Source organism: Maylandia zebra, linkage group LG23 (assembly GCF_041146795.1).
Source record: "Maylandia zebra isolate NMK-2024a linkage group LG23, Mzebra_GT3a, whole genome shotgun sequence".
Classification (NCBI taxonomy): domain Eukaryota; kingdom Metazoa; phylum Chordata; class Actinopteri; order Cichliformes; family Cichlidae; genus Maylandia; species Maylandia zebra.
Genome location: NC_135188.1, coordinates 9,357,610 through 9,374,997, shown reverse-complemented (window position 1 = coordinate 9,374,997; position 17,388 = coordinate 9,357,610). Strand labels below are relative to the sequence as shown.

At 43.3% G+C, this 17,388-nt stretch overlaps 1 protein-coding gene across 7 annotated transcripts in view; it reads right to left on the bottom strand.

The window, feature by feature from the left end:
* The window catches only part of palld (palladin, cytoskeletal associated protein), a 67,126-nt gene that overhangs the window by 1,948 nt on the left and 47,790 nt on the right, over positions 1-17,388 (bottom strand). For 4 of the 7 annotated variants that reach the window (XM_023155629.3, XM_004557098.6, XM_004557097.5 and 1 more), the window contains 10 exons: positions 9,337-10,020; positions 8,330-8,474; positions 7,914-8,015; positions 6,485-6,523; positions 5,318-5,539; positions 4,207-4,356; positions 3,853-3,941; positions 2,595-2,727; positions 530-737; positions 145-310 (listed from right to left, as the gene is read on the bottom strand). In XM_023155629.3, the coding sequence (XP_023011397.2) occupies positions 145-310; positions 530-737; positions 2,595-2,727; positions 3,853-3,941; positions 4,207-4,356; positions 5,318-5,539; positions 6,485-6,523; positions 7,914-8,015; positions 8,330-8,474; positions 9,337-10,020 (1,938 nt within the window). Of the gene's footprint in view, positions 1-144; positions 311-529; positions 738-2,594; positions 2,728-3,852; positions 3,942-4,206; positions 4,357-5,317; positions 5,540-6,484; positions 6,524-7,913; positions 8,016-8,329; positions 8,475-9,336; positions 10,021-15,428; positions 15,584-17,388 lie in introns of those variants that run through there. The other 3 variants (XM_076880522.1, XM_004557099.5, XM_004557102.5) reach the window with 3 other exon arrangements.

Sequence of the window (17,388 nt, the reverse complement as noted above, 5' to 3'; positions counted from 1 at the left end):
TCCTAGTCCTCTGGATTGAAATGTTATTGAAACCATAACTGTGCACATGTTTAGGGCTTGTATAACTTACTGGGGAAAATGCTTTCTAAATCTCATTTTAGGGCAAAGTCACCAAACCAGTTTGGTTTACTTATTCCTGTTTACCTGATTCTGTCTGTGTTGTGAGTGAAAGACTCATTCTCCCTCTTCCAGAAGATCTGCGGATAGGGAACCCCCGTCACACGGCACTCCAGTCGCACAGGATGACCCTCTGCAACGCTCGTGTTCTGCAGTTTCTCGATGAATGAAGGGGCCTTGTGCATCTCTTTGGCTAAGGAGAGAGAAGGTGTTACTTAGATGCACTAATGGACCAGGACAGCAACATCTCCTGCTGGATGTTTATGGAAGCCATTCACAGTTAAAGTTAGTTTCCAGGTAGTTTCTAATTTAGACGTTATTAACCCTAGAACGGTCTGCTTTCCCATGAGTCCCTCAAATGCCACCCCATTAAAAAAAAAAAGTCTCTGTTCGTGCTGATCGTTCTGTTTACCTGCAACGATGAGTTCCAGGTTGAAAGAGTTCTGGCCGGCTCTGTTGCTGGCGATGCAGGTGTAGATGCCTGCGTCGCGGCTGGTCACAGGTTCGATGACCAGCGAGTGCACGCCGTTTTCTCTCACCAGCATCTTATGGGCAGAATCAGGGCGGATGGTCTGTCCGTTCAACTGCCAGATGAGGTCAGGAGTGGGCAGGCCGCTCACCTACAGGAGGGGAAAAACACAGAAGACATTACATTTGAGTGAATGCATGAATGCTCACGTCGTGCCTGTTTTTGTTGGAGGAATTTGATTGTTATCCGCATGTTCGTGTTTATTGGGAGTATGAAAACAGTTTAGTTAATCTTTGTTTGTCTGGGGGAGACTGGTCACCTGCATGCTTTGTCACGGGAATAAACTGGACTCGGAGAAGACATGTTTCTCTTTGCAGAGAAACCCAACACCTGCTCTGCTGCCTCTGGCCCACATGGAAAATGTGCCACTATTACAATGTTCACATTCTCACAAAACAGCAGACTAAGCAGTGATAAGTACTTCTGGAAGGAAACCAGTGCGCATTTAGAAGTTGAGACATTTTAAGAACGGAAAATCTAGAAAGCCTCAAATGACCTGCAAATAGATATTTGCTATAAATATCTTCGACATTAAGAGCTCTGAAGGAATGGAGACTCTGGGTTTATTTCTGAGAGGCCCAAAAAGACAGGCTTTTTATAGAGAGTTAATTGTGGGTCTGCTTTATTTTATTACATGCACCAGCTTTTCAAAGAGGTTCCTCGGTGCCTCAGGCCGCAGGGAGACGAGGTGAAGATGGAGGGGATGAAGAAAGAAAACGAGCACGGGTGGTGGGAGTGGTGTAAGGGGAAATAATTTTAGAAAAACCTGATCCCACTTAATCCCTGAAAAATGACACCTGTGTGCCCTGTCTGTCTGTTGTGAGCCATTCATAAAGTGATGAAAAATCTTGTCTGCGCTAGTTCACTAGAGGAACTGGAATGCACGGAAAGGGAAATGCTTCCTTGGCAGCACTGACATGGAGCCTCCCTGAAAGCAATACAGACGCTGAATTAAAGGGTGGATTTGAAATGGTTTTTTCTCTATTACTATGATTAACATATTCTCTTTGGTGCGGGCATCTTTCTTTCTAGTCACGTCTCACTTATTTTAGACTCTTTGGTTTATCAAAGAATAGCAGCGATAGTGTGTTCACCTGCAGTCTATTCAATAAGCACAGCAGGTTAAATCAAAGCAATGGCTTGGTGAGTAGGGTTAAAGTTAAAATGACAGATTGTAACACACTGTAACACAGGGCTGAAACCACAGGCACATTAAAGTTCATAGCTTGACACGCCATACTCAACCAAAGAAAAAACACAAACCCAAAAAACAAAAAGTTTGTTTTTTCTTCTTTTTTACATCAAAAACGCAGCATCTCAAAACCAACTTTATAAAAAAGTTGGTTTTGAGTTATCGAAATTACTTTTTCAACCACGTGCAGCTTTTGATATTAGAAACTTCTTTTGTAAGAGTGTGCCAGGCCATCAACTTTATATGTTGTTTTTGAGTTCCTGAAGAAAACCTGGGTAAAAGCAGGGAGGGTTTGCAATCTCCACATAGAAAGTTCTGAAATCAGGACCGTTTCTGTCTGGCAGCAGTGCTAGCCATATATTAACAGTTTTAACAGGGAAGACCTTTCTCAAAACAGACTGAAAAGAGAATCAGGCTGCCACTAATAAAACCTGCCATGTGCTATTACATCACATCAGTCCAAACACTGTGGAAAAACTCGATGCTTCCAGATTTGGACCATTTCATCGACTTGACCTCCTACAATAATAAAAGCTGTATGCACAGCACATTGGTATATGTATGCTCGTTTATGTAATGCAAGAAGTTCTAATCGTGAAACATTTTGTAACATTGTTAAAAAGTGCTGTATAGGTGTTTTTAATATTGTTATTAATTGACTGAGCAACCACAGTACAACCATAGTTCCTTCCTTCCTCTGTTTTATCACAGTGTACACCCATGCTGGCACATGTTACACTAGAGGTGTGTATTTACCTTGCAGTCCATTCGACACAGGCGGCCTTCCTGAACAATGAGGTCACCAGGCGCCTGCAGGAAGTGGGGGCGGAAGTGACGCTCTTGGATGTTATCGTTCTCATCACCGCTGTCTCTAGACCTGGACCTGGGCCTGATTGAGAGAGAGAGAGAGACAGACAGACAAAGGGTTTCTGGGATTAAAATTTAAGCTCGGAATTAATGAGATGTTTTGGAAAAGAACAAACTTTTAGTTTTTATTTGCTGACTGTTAAACTCTCAACTAAGGCTACACGGGGAAGCACATAAAATCGTAGGTGAAATCCCCCCTGTCAGAAAGAGTAGAATACTTTAACCCTTTAAACCCTGACCTAATTTACCCTTTAAACCAGGGGAAGGCAACTCCAGGCCTCGAGGGCTGGTGTCCTGCAGGTTTTAGATGCGTCCTTGATCCAACACAGCTGATTTAAACGGCTAAATTACCTCCTCAACATGTCTTTAAGTTCTCCAGAAGCCTGGTAATGAGCTAATCATTTGATTCAGGTGTGTTGACCCAGGGTGAGATCTAAAACCTGCAGGACACCGGCCCTCGAGGCCTGGAGTTGCTAAAAATGCTAACCGTCATCGGTGACAGGTTAGGGTTTAAAGGGTTAAAAAAAAACAACCTCCAGTTCTCTTTCCCCTACTTCCACTTCCTGTTTTGTGACATGTAAAAGTCTCTTTAAGACTTGTACAGCAGGACAGGACCTGGAGATGTTCTTATAACTATACTCAAACACAGTGACATCACCACACTGCCTGAATATCAGCCAAGGAGAGAAATAAAGAGAGCAGGAGACACTGATTGTTATCTGGATCTCTCTCCTTACTCAAAACATCCTTAAGCTCTAATTTAATCAGGGTGTGTTCATCTTGATAACAGATTACAGGTGTTTTTTATGTTCTGTAAGCGACCATAAGAATGTCTGCGATCGTCAGTGCATTTTTCAATATCTGGCCTTGCACGACTGCATACTGCATATACAAGACCATTAGAGCAATGAAAAACAGAGCCATGCTAACAGGTGTTCCCTCTCATTAACACTGAGCTTTTCTCCCCCGAACAGTGGGATTCAGCTCACGGCAAACATTTGCTTAAATAGAAGCTTCTTGGACTGTTTTGAATCCGTGCGGAAATGTGTGAGCGAGCACAGAAGCACGTGCAGATGGTGAACAGCCTGCACCACACACGCCAGACGGAGATTTTGTTTGTCTTCTCTCCCTCTGCTGCCAGCCTCACCTGCGCATGTGTCCAGGTGCTGAGCGCTGGCTGCGACCTCGCTGGTTCACCGCCTGGACCATCATCCTGCCAGTGCAGCTCACCCTGCCCTGAGAGAGGAAGAGAGGGAACTTATGAGGTGATAAAACGCCAGGAACGGCAAGTCTGACTGAGAGGAGGAAATGAAATGTGAGTGTTAGAGCTGGAAAAGACAGTTCGAGGGCCTGTTCGACATAAACTTTGGAACCTCTTCAGGGTTTTCCTGTCTCATTCAACCCCCTCTTCCCGTTCAAGCCAGAGAACATTATTTTTACGAGTGGTGACATATCAGACAGGCAGTCGAACATAGGTGTTTGCATCGTTTTTTCAACTCACCTCAGGGTTGCCTGCCAAGATGGTGTAGTTGCCGTCATCGTCCAGTGAGGCTGCAGCAGTGTGCAGGGAGCAGGTTCCATCAGGATCTCGGCTGATCCTGTAGTGCTCGCTCCTCTTAGAGATCTGCTTACCATCTTTAAACCAGTAGACCTGCAGCACAAGATCATACAATTATCAGACAAGTTATGTTTTTCATGGACTGACTTTGGCACTAACATCGCAAAGAAATCACTTTTTTCCCCTAGCAATATTTGGTTTATATTGATGGGAATAAGGCAGACTGACTCCAGGTCGGCATTGGACTCTGCTACAAGTTCTGTTCATAACTTGTTATTTAAAGATGATATGATCCTGTTGGGCAAGCACAGTGGCTAGGACTAAAAGCAAAACTTCTAAGGACATTGTTCTTAGACAGAAAAGGATGGAGTGCCTGCTACAGGGGAGGAGAGCTGGAGATTGACAGACAGATTAAAGACATTGCTTTTGATTTACTGGGGAAGCTTTGCCCCAGTCCTCACCTGTAATCATAAATGGGTAATGACTTAAAGAATAAGATCGTAGCTACAAGTGGCAGAAAGGCTATTCCTGGAAAGGGTGAATGGGCTCATTAAAGACTGTAGGAAGACAGGAATAGTAGAGATGCTGCTCTACCATATCAAAAGGAGGCAGTTGGGGTTTTTTAGGATTCTACCAGAAACAAGCTGAGGAGAGATGGGTTTAGACATCTCTTCTTGGGCTGCTGCTCCCTGCCACCTGGTCTTAACTAAGCAGAACAGGATGGATGGATGAATGAAAGGTAATACTCCATGAATATTTGGCCCCTATGTCATTTCTTATTTTTTTCCCATTAAACCTGTCAACACAGTCTGATTAATACACACAGAGCCAACCAGCCAGTTAGTCCCAGAGTGTATTCCCGCAAAGAGCCTCTCCTTATCCCAGTGTACAATAAATGTACAGTATATACACTTTCCATCAGCACCATCACATATCAGGAACCCCCTCAAGCCAGGAATTTGAACCTTAATAAATGCTTCAGAATAACATATGAATCATCCCAGCTGTGTTTAAGTGCGTTGATGTTCTCTAAATTCGATGTAGACCCTCTCACCTTTGGTTTGGGGTCTCCTTTGATCTTGCAGGAGAAGGTGACTGGCATGCCCTCAAAGACTTTGTAGTGTTTGAGTTTCTGGTCGAAAGATGGTGTCGCCCCTCGGCCACCAGAGTTCTCATCGTGCTCCACGTCATCGTCCGATTCCTCCACCGGAGAACGCTCCAAACGGTACTCGATCTCACTGATCAGACGCTGCTCAAAGCTCGACACTTTGTATTCCTAAATAAGTAAAAGAGACAAAAAAAATAGATTTAGACAAACACTGCAGCAGAAACACTGCATTAGTGAGAGAGAGTGAGTGGTTTGTGTGAACCCATAGCAAGTGCAAGTGCATTTAAAAGCGTGAGGACAGCTATCGATACAACCCATTTTGCCCAATTTTAACTTTTTACAAACTCATAAAACTGTCTTCAAGGTTACTGAAACTACCAACTTTCTCCCAATTTCCTAACTGTCTTTACCCACATGAGGCACTCCTCTATCTCATCATCTTCATCAATCTTTCAGTGCTGGAACTCTGAGGAGGCAGTGGAGAACATCTGCAGAGCAGCTTGCTCTGATGACACATCACACAGATAATGACAGGCCTCCGGGCACAGCTGCAGAGCCAACATATATCTTCCTGAACTTGCTGTGCTGCTTAGGATCACAGCAATTATAGAAGTCCTGAACTGGCGAGCTATTATCCGGTAATAATACAGAGGCGGCTGGTTCCATGTTAAAATCTTTCAAAGTAAAGATGTGGCCTAAAACTACAGCATGCACTTTGTGATGGCAGCAAAGTGAGGACAAACATATGTGGTAGAACCAAATGTGCTGATTGATGGTTATGTTGCAATTAAGCTCTCAACATGCTTTAGTATCTAAAATTTATATTGCACATTAAATGAAAATAGGCAGTAAAAGGTGCAGATAAGGACAAACACTAAACACTCTTTTGTGAATATTTGCAAACCAACCGCAAAAAGCGACCAGTGGATATAAAAGCTGAGTGATCAGTAACAAATTCTGTATCCCTGTATCCTTTCTATAACACTTGTTTCCAAATAAGATAACACCTGATCCCGCTTCAGTTAAACTGTACACGTTTATGATTTTTGTGTGCATAGCTTGACACAGTGATATTTTAGAGTGAAAGAAAAACCAGGAGAAGGTGTCAATAACCTTTTGAGGGTAAGAGTCTCTATCAGATGATTTGTCTTCCTGTTGGGAGAAAAAGAGGCTTTGTTTGTGTGTCTGTCATGATGGATTAAACAGGGCAAGAAACAGTTGTGTTTTAAAGTTTGCTGTTGCTAAATTCTTTATATAAAAGATGGAAGTAGCCACGGTGATGTGAACCACTGGTTTGTGGATTCCAGTTTGGGAGCCATCATCCTTACTTATTTTAATAAGCGAATCTATCTAAATAAAAAACTGCGGACACTAGCGAACTGTCAGTTACTACTAAGTATATTTTACTGCTTATTCGAATAAAAATCAGGATAACATATAGAAAATAAACATCATGCTGTATTAAAAGAGGCTTTAAACTAGTTATTGAGACCATAAATCCATCAGAAAAGTGTCTACTGGGGACAGAGATGATTGGAAAAGAAGGGTCATTTTCTCATAGACTTCTAAAGATCTAACCTTTTATTTCCAACCAGATAAAGCGCCCCCTGCTGGATGTTAAATAATCTCAGTTTGAGGTACTTCCATATAGGCTACGTCCACCTCTTATAGTCTGGTTTGTGTGCATGTTCAAACTTACCTGCTCTCAAAAGAAAAAAAGAATACAAATACATGCAAGACACTTTATCAAATACAAAGTGGCATAATGCACTAGTGCTGATGCCTTTGCAAGCTTCGCCATGCAAACTAGCTGTATTGCTCTAATCAGCTGAGTTGCTCCGCATACAAAGAGGCAGTAGCACATAGGGGTGGCAGAGTGCTAACTCTGACATTGTGGACACAAGATGTGATATGGGGATGTTTACTGGCAACTTTCATGTAGTCTATGTGTGCATGTTGCTGAAGGATGATAATGCATCACTGTGATGTCCTCCATATAGTCTGATTTGAATCATTATTGGCTATCCCAGTCTAAAATGCTATTGAAATACACTGAAAGATCTAAAAAACAAATTAAGGCTTTGATTTCTCTTTCTTTGTCTTTGAAATTCATAACCAACTCTGTGGGGATGTTGTGCTTCTTTTCTGTTTCTCCAAAGTGACTATTTGGTGTCTAAGAGAGCCTTTGAACAACATGTTTGCAGCAACACTTGGTTCTAGAAGTTTGCATAAACAGAGCTTTTTATGGAGGGCTCTGGAGGACTTTGCAGTGTTTACACCCTGCTTTCATAACGTGCACTCAGCAGTGTTTACAGTGGCTTGGGGTGGAGGAAAGCCAGTGATCATGAGATAGGAATGACACCAGCGAAGTATCAGTGGACACACAGAGAGGTGCATGTGTGGTATGCATGCAGCAGGGGGATTTGTGCCGGTGTAGATATGCTGGTAAAACGGTTTCATGCCTGTGTGATTTCAGGTTTGTGCGTGTGCTGTTTTGTTCCTCCCTCCAGTGTGTGTGGATCCTGATAAAGAGCTGCCGTACCTGTGTGACTGGCTCCTCCTCTGTGTCCTGTGTGTTTAAGACCGTGGCTGCGTTGTCAGCACCCAAGAGCCTGCGAGCCATCTTCTCCTCATAGGTTAACCTCTGGAAGCAGTGATTAATGGGGTCAGTGCGGGTTAGTGTGCGAGTTAGAAAAACACACACTTTTACACTGCATTATTTGTATCTAAGCCTTGTGTCAATAGGGGATCGATTATATGTGGAGGAAGCATAATGAATTTCCTTGAGGGTGCATGAATCAAACGCTCTTTGAATTTTTCGTTGGTTGGATATGTTGGGACACTTGTTATTCCGTGTTAATGGTTACTGAACAAGCTCATTCAGTAACTGTCTGCAAACACACTGTTCAGTATTTTACTAAGAATTTAACACACCCACATACACCTACAAACACATACCTGTTGACCATTGCTGATGCGCTCCTCTTTGAAGCGCAGTTTTCTCTCCAAATCCTGGATGACCGCATCCTTGGATCCCTGAATGTCTGAGTCTGAGGCGATGCGTGGTGTCTTTGTGACAGAGGACTTCCTTGGAAATGCTTTGCTAAAAGAATGACAAAAAGTTGAAAATAACCTTTATTTATTATATAGGAGGACTTGGTATTATTTCCACTGTCTGAAACAAACCGTTATATCCCCCTTACCCTTCCCTTTAAGCCCCTCGTAAACAGAAGTTTTGAACAGCAGGAAAGTGGCTGAGATCAATATAGGGTCTGGCCCCCCGTCACTGTGTGACTCACATAATCTCAGCACCTCTTTCCTCCATGGCTGCCCCACTTGCTTTCTAACATGAACCCTTATCTGGACATGTTCAGCTATAGCATTTCGCAGTGTGTCTTCTTATCTCTCACAAGTGCAGCAGGAATTCCAGGAATAGCAGGGGGAGTTCGGGAGTGATGAAAATTTACTGGCAAAGAGCTAAAAGGCGGAACGTCCTTGATGGAAGGAAAAAAAAATTACTCTCTTCAGGGACGCCATCAGACGAGGATTATCTACACACAAACAGATTTTTATCAGCTAACTCAATAAGCAGAGTGCAAAATCAGCTAGATACTCTGCAGAGTGATAGACTTTTAAAAAAAAATATAAGCTAACGTTATTGTTTATATTAATTTCAACAAATCTTTCCGTCTCGAGGACTTTGTGTATATTTTTTTCCCCAATTGGGGTGAGGGCCTTGCACCTTTTGAGCAACTTTTGTTTATGTGTGTGGGGTCTCTAGTTGGCATTTTCCTGTAAACATGCTGCAAAAAAATGTAAACATGTCATCTTCCATCCAGCAGCAGACATTCTGCACTCAGCTGGCAGCAGTTAGTGCCTGACACACAGACTGTGCTGGCCTGATGCTGCTGACAGACTCTGTAAAAAAATATATGTGGTTAAAAGTGTATTTGAATGTCACTTACACAGTCCCGTTGCCTTTAGGAAGACCCATGGCATTGACTGTAGGGCTGCCAGGTGTGGAAGGTGTGGAGGGCAACACTGAGGAAAGGAAGCTGGAGGCAGGAGATGGAGGGACGGAAGAGAAAGGCGAGGACATATCTGAGTATGCTGGAGATGTGGCTACGGGTGGAGGGGGAGGAGGAGGTGGAGGAGGAAAGTCTTGGGCGGGACCTGATGGAGAGGACAGGCTGCCGGAGCTGAGGAAGGGCGGAGGTGGAGGAGGGAAGGAAGGAGAGCTTGGGGACTCGAGGCCGCCCGCCTTGGTGAAGGTGGGCATGGTGACCCTGCTGAAGGACTTGTGTGAGGTGGGTGGAGACAGAGGGGATGACAGGCTGGATCCAGAGGAGCCAGAGGACTGGGTGACGTAGCCCGCCCCACCGGGGCTCTGCGCTGCAATGAACTGCTTGGGCCGGGCATAGTTGAATGTGCTGGCTTGCATGGCTGTGCTGTTCTCCAACTCCTGGAAGGAGGGAGGAGGTGGGAGAGGTGGGGATGGAGGAGCAGGTGGAGATACTTCCTGAAGTGGCTGCAGAGGTGGAGGTGGGATTTCCTGATTCTGCTGCTCCAGCTGCTGCTGCTGCCAGTTGGCTGCTTCCTGCTGCTCCAACAGAATCTGGTCCTGCAGCTGCTTCAGCTGTGCCGCGTTCCTGTGAAGAACAACCAGTCATCAGAAAATAAAGTTTCATAAAAATGTTTTTTAAAAAAACCCTGAGGGGCAGATGATAACAAGGTAACAGTAAAAATGTTACAAAATCATCTGTTTTTAGTTTATGCATGACACAATAGCCTGGTCTCAATCCAACTGTAGTCAGAACAAAACTGGCAGGAAGGTTGGAGGCCAGATGTGAACATCATCAATGGAGAGTCAAAGTGTTTGGAAAGTCAAGTGAAGTTAGCAAAGATGTAAATTATTAAAGACGCAAAGCATTTTCAGGATGACATCAGCACTCGGCCGTCAGCCTGACAGTTGTCAGCAGGAGTCGAACTGTGTGAAATGTTTTTCCTCTGCTCTGAAGGTGATAGCTTGTCAGGCCAGAGGCTTGGGCAAAGTGTTGGTATGTGTGGAACTTCTGGGAGGAAACCACTGCACGAGCGGCACCGACTGATAGTTTATCAGCCTCTAGCCTCTAACAAAGACTTGTTAAAAACCCCGACTGTTGACAATACATCAAGCGTGGCGCTGGAACCAGATGATAAGTGCAACAGTGAAGAAAACAGCTCTGTTCCTGTTGTTCAGCAGCGTTGAAGTGGATGGACAGAAAACTGGGGTATAAGCAGAGCTGTGGAAAAGTAAAACCCCAGGTGTGGCTCCTCGAATTTGCAGAATGAAGGGGAAAAAAATGCAATATTTCTGTGTCATTTTGCCAGGATCGTGATTTATTTTTGCACAGGCGTGGTCAATCAGTTCCTGTGTCATTGTGGAGGAGACGGAGGCTAACTCATAATGTAAAGTTTCAGTTGTCGAACCAGGAGGGTTTTAAAATGTTTTGAAAATCACAGGACATGAGTGAACTCTGAGGTGCTCTCCCTGAGGATCAGGAGGCCGTAGGTCTTTGGGAAAAAAGGATGAAAAGTTATAAACCTTGAGTCTACAGCTCACATGAGCATGTGAGACTGATGAGTTCTTCACAGGCTGCCTGCTCAGAATATACTGTACATCCCAGTGGTGCGTGTTGTCAAGAGTCCACCAAGTTCATGTGCCCAAATCTTTTCCAGATGTTGAATAATCAGCGGAGCGTTTCCACTATTTTTCATCTGTGACAATGCAAAGAAAACCCCCTCCCTCTCGGCTCGGGGTACAGATTTACAAATGTCACCAGTGCTAATTTGACAAAACTGATAGTCGTAGCATAATTTGACACGAGTCCTGCCAGATGGACTAAAAGAACAATTGTATCAACAATACCTCGGTTCAGATGTTTCAAACTACTTTTAGCTTTTGCCATCTACTCTCGGTGATTTCATTCAGCCTACCATTTATCAGTTGTAGGTACTGCATACATACTTTTACCCTTAATTGGAGATCATCACATAGACTGTGTCCTAGGCAAGTATTTTGGTAATACACTCCCAGAAGGGAATTCATTGGCTCAAATAAAAGTCAATAATTCAAAAACATCCCCTGCAGTCATTCCACCTGGTGCTCCCCTTACAGGACTCACTGAGCACACAATCAATTCAGTGTCCCCCCCCCCTCTTTGTATACATTTTCCTTTACATTCCCCAAAGGTCTCCTGTTTGGGAGTCCACCAAAAGAGCTCTTTTACAGGAATAGTTTGGCAGCTCGTGAGGCTCACAGCTCTCCGCAGCGGTTTGATTCCTTTTTTGGCGGTGTTCTCGGAGGCATAAGCACCCTGCCCGTCTGCTCCAGCAGAGAGGAAACACTCTTAATTTCCTCAAAGCCTCATCCCACTCTCCTCGACACAATGCTTTACTGCCTCAGCAGGGGAAGACCTCAAAGACCTTTTTAGCATTTACCTACACTTTTGACACTCTCTTAGAGCTGAGTATAGTATTTCTGTTGGAGAAGTTAGTGTTTCCCCCCTCTTTTATGCTGTGTAAGTAGGATGAAGGGCAGATATTATCCTGTAACTGAGTTCATCCCTTTGTCTTAAAAAGAGCTCTTCACTTTCCAAGGGGTCTTCATTCATTATAAGTCAAACTATACATTATTACTATACAACAATATACTCCTAGTGTCAGTCAGCACTGAAATGCATTTCACTTCCAGCTAAATGCCATTTAGCATAGTCGGACTCTAATTTTACTAGATAAGACTGGACTCCGACTCCCATTTGGACATTTGCTTCACATTTGAAAGTGCATGAAAATGTTATGTTAGCTTGTGTTTGAAGCTGCACGAATAGTTTTATAGTCCACTCTAAAGTTTACATGAAGCAAGTGACCAGGAGTCTTCCAGACTTCTATGACCCTGCAGCTGTGCAGCCTCCAGCTCTCATCATCCGCACCGCTGTGACCACAAAGTGCATGACAAGCCACTACACAATGTCCGACTTCTTCATCCCATCTGCACTCCAGAAGAGCAGAATCCTTACTAAAACGTGACCTATACCTTGAGTAGATGATTACAAGTTGTTTAAAATGCGCCGAGAAGCAGAACAGGCTCCCATCACTCGCTCTTATTCTTTGTTCTTGCGGCGAGCGGGTCTGAATTAGGAGGGAAGTGTTCCTCTGTCGTCAAGCCAACGGCACTGTGTTTTGCTGTTCTGGTCTGAGCCAGCTGGCCCACAAAGCGCTCTGCTTCGCTGAGAGAAAATGCTCCAGCTCCTCTGTCTGTCATTCCAACTGTAAAGCAGCATTACTCTTATGTCTGTCTTTTTTTACCCTCTCTCTTTTTTGGTGGTATAAATAGGCAATAAGCCTTTGAGTCTCCTCTTATTTTCATCCTGAAAAATACTTTCCTTGGGCTGGATCCTGTCTTTAAATCCCTTTTTTATAAAAGGAAAAGGAGGGAAGGGTAAAAAAAGGGCTAAGAGGAATCCATCTCTGCAGTTTCTAAAAGCTCAATAAACAGACTCCAGAACAGCTTGACAGTAACTTAATTGAAGGACTCTTTTACAGCCCCGTGATGTATCAGCCTGCTAAACACTGAGATGTGCCAGATGCAGTGGGTCATTACCAGCAGCATGCTGCTTTAATAAATGAAGACCTCAACCTTCTAAATATCTGTGCTTGCACTGTACTGTTTGTTATTGTTCAGGAAGCGCAAACAAAGTGCGTGAGAAACTCATCCACTGTTCCACCGACTATCGAAGCAAGCTGGGAGCCATCCACAGGTTTATTTGCCGCCCATCTCGTTAGCTCTGCAGCTGGCTGTAAAAGACGGAGCCGCTTTATTAGACCCGTCCAGCTGATGACAGGAAGCGTACGAGGGAGAAGGGGGAGAACAGGAAGTTGTTGAGTGTACATCATCAGTAATGAGGGGTTTCCTTCTGTAAACAACAACACGAGGAGAACTGAGGCTGCAGTTCTCAGCAGCCTCAGCAGGAAGACTGAGGAATGGCTTTAGTGGGTATTATGCTTTCAGGCTACAGCAGACCCTATTGTGTGTTTGTTTCTACAAACACCTGTGGCTGGGTAACAGCACGGCTTCGCAGTCTGTAAATGATTCATAGAGAAATAGCGAAACTAAGCTCCGGTATCACACCTACAACTCAAACACTGCCTGGAAATAGTGTCGCACAAATGGTGACTTAAATCAGAGACCGAGTTCAAGAGAACTGTGAGATTAAAATCACACAGTTGCAGCACAAAAATGGGTATAGATATTGAAACACACATCTGGTTCACAGCTACTGTTGCTTATATTCACCGGTGAGCATTGCATCATTACTATTACGTGTGTCAGCACGAAGCTGTCCGATGCCCTCGAGCAAAAACACACCATCAGTCTGACAAAGTGACAGATTGACACACTGTTAGTAAGACTGTCTTGTTTAACTGTGCCGGAGGAGTCCCTTCTGACTCAAGTTTCCATTTGCTTACTTTTTGTGTTATCCTTCCCTAGAAAATGTGTCATGTTGAGAATTTCTAAACTTTGTGAGTACAGAGAAACTTGCAGTAAGTCTTACATGTACAAATCTGTTGTGTAATGTTGTGAAATTTTAATTTACACATGGCAACAGCTGGGAAAATAATTCTGACACAACACAAAGAAGCCTGCGCTCTTTTCATTCTCTCTCTGGACTCCCTTGTTCATATCTGCCCACCTCTACTTACTTTCACAAGAGAAAACGAGCTAACAAAGAAACCGCTCCAATTTTCCACGAGCATTTCAGAATAATCTCACAGGGTTGTCTGACGCTCAGAATCCAGTCTGCTGCTGCTTCATCTGCAGCCGCTCTCCATCATTCAGTTCTTCATCTCAGTGCATACGTTCTCTTTAGCTTATTTTCAGCCCCACTCTTCCCTGGTATACCTCCACCTCCTCATTCTCTTTGGCTCTAATTGCACACACACCACATAAAACAGAACCAGACTGTTTTCCTTTCTCCCCCTCTCTTTAAAGCGTAACACGGAGCATTTTTCTTATTCCAGCCACACCAAAAAAACAACAAAAAAAAAAAAAAACCAGCTTACGGCTGCCCGATCACACACTTCCACTTTCTCTCTGCCCTACTTTCTCTTTTTCTCTTATTCCCCCCCCCCTCGCGCTCTATCTGGGCTCATATTTCATACGCAAGGTGAAGAGGCTCTCAACAATCAGCGAGCCCTGCTTTTCTCTATACACCTCCATCCATCTCTCCCTCTTCTCCCCACTCCTCTGGCTCAGCCCTGATTGTTTTTTTCCCCCTTTCTCTATAGAAGGAATGCTGAAGACATTCTTCGGTGGATTGAAGTGGGAAAGACATCGCCATCAAATGGGATTAACAGCAGGAGTGGAGGGAAAGAAGGGTAGAAGGAGGAGGCGGATGAAGGAAAAGGAAGAGCCAGAGAGAGAAAGAACTCAGTCAGTGAAGAGTTACAGCGGAGTAAGTCAGAAGTTTTTTCCACCTAACAGACTATTGTGTTAACTAATCCATCTGACTCCACAGAGGCGCTCTGCAAACAAATGAACCTCGCCACATAAACACAGTCGAACTGCTGGAAAGAAAACTAACAAACTAACTTCAGCTAAAGTCGCTCATAGTGATGCTACTCTTCTTCCCCCCCCCTTCTCTCCTTTTTCTTCTTTTTCTCTTTGCAGTCCAAACTCGCTGCCTTTCTAGAGCCTCCAAAATGAATGGTTATCACACTCAGCCTCCGTCTGCTCCTAAACCACACACCAGCTCTGACAACATATGATTTAAACATTAACATGTTGAGCTGGTAAACCCGGAGACTGTGAAGGAAAAAAAAGCTGCTGTTTATTCTACCTCAGTCGTTTGCCTCCCTTTTCTTCTTCTGCTCTCTATTTTTATTTTACTGACAAAGTGTTTCAGTCAGAAAATGCAAATAAATTCAAGAAATTCTGAGTTTTTGAAAGTTAATGAAAAGTCCCCAAGCTTAATTCAATTGAGATCTGAGTTTAGACAAGTAAAAGAAAAAGCTTTACCTTGAGTGGTAATGTCTGTGGTGGAGATATTTCCCTGCAGGAGAGTGGACTGCAACTGACTGCTCCACTTTCAGGTAGGAGACGCATATATAGCGGTGAGCGGCCAGACAGTGACAGACACAGTCTCTCTCTCTCTCTCTCCCTCTGAGTCAGTCTGTCTGTGAGCTCCTCCTCCTACACAATAAAAGCATGCAGTCTGCCAGCTGAAAGCCGGCCCTTTCAGAATAAACGTTCAGCACTGACCGCAGAGCTGATTTACTGTCATGGATAAGAATGAGAGAGACACCCATATCCAGTGTCTTTTGTTTGTCATTTTGTGTTTTAGATTTATAATGTTTCTTGAATGACTGAAGACTTGAGAGAGACAGGATGACTGAGAAGAGCTATAGATCTATGGAATTAATCATCTAAAGAAATCTCTCAAATTCAGGTGACACGAATGAGATTCATCCATCGTAAGGTACATTTTAAACTAGGCCACGTCTGGAAATAAAATCCACATTCTCTTTATGGCAGCAGAAACATTATCTATCTATGTCAAATGAGCAGGAGAGATATAATAGTTTCATGTAACGCACGCACACTGTTGTGGACCTTTGGAATCATTTAAACAGTGGACGCACTCCAAGTGTCACTGTGTATGTAAACACACCCATCACAACCACATAGATCTGGTTTCATTCACTGAAAGTATTCAGTGTAAAAAACAAAAACCTCTAATTTTTGTGGAATGAGTAATTCAAAAAAAAAAGAAAAAGGAATTGATCATTTCTATTTTTGTGAGTAGTCTATTTTTAGAGGCCGGTTGAGTCATGGTGTGTTGGTGGGAGGAAAGTAGGAGGCCGGTGATCCGGTCCAGTGTAGTGTTTTTGTGTCTGTTTCAAGTGTGCGTGCAATGATTGGGGAAAGGTCAGGCAGTTTTGTAAACCGTGTTATCTACAGCAGTCATTCAGTGTATATGTAAGATACTTTTATTGTGAAAGGAAGGGGAAGAAAAGACGTCATTTTTACAAATTCAGTTTTTTGGTAAGATTCACACTTCAATAGGGTGAAACTTTCCCAGTAACCCTCATCACACCCACAAACATGAAGACTGTGAATGTATGGTATTCTTAAATAAACCGCAAAATAGTTCAAACTAATCGAAAATAATCTGCTTAAAAAGAGTTTACAAGGAAATGTTAAAATATTTTTGTTAGCAGAGCTTTAGTTTTTAAATTAATTGAATCTATTTAATTTCAGTATTCCAGTTTACAGTGTGTTCTACTGTAGGTACAGATAGAAATGAGCACGGCCACAGTTCGTCTAACAAAAGGGATTTTTTTCTATAATTTTTAAGAGTTTTGCATATATTTTGTTCAGCAAGGCAGTTTTCACACAATAAAGCTGCTTTGAAAATCTTCTGAAACCCTTCACATCAGAGAGCTTTTAGATACAATGTATCAGTGTCACCTCAGCACTACGAAACCTGTTATTTCTAATGGCTTTTAGCAAAGTATCACCCAATCACTGTGTGAGGCTCTCGTGCACTGTGACCAGTAGCAACAAAGCAGTCCTAGCTGGGTGAGTAGGTACAAAATTCCAGTGCAGTGGCCAGCACAACATAAATTTTGGACCTTTTGCTCAACCTAGCAGTGCATAGTGTGTTTGCTTGTCTTCAGCATTCCTTCTGCTTGTCTATAAGTGAACAACACAGTGATGTAAACACCGTTGTATTTTTCCCAAAGCCATTTTCGTGGTTTTGGGTAAAATAAAATGAGATAATGAATCCCACATCTTTGGTTGGCATGGTTACCACTTTGTCTGTACAACATGTGTGGTATATACTTGCTACTTAAATACATCACTTACTTCTGCATTCTTACCTTAAATTTACACATTTCCTTATTTTTTGTTAGTGAACAGAGCATGAGAATGTCTAAAGCCTGTGTTAAACTAGCGGTCCCCAACCCCTGGGCCT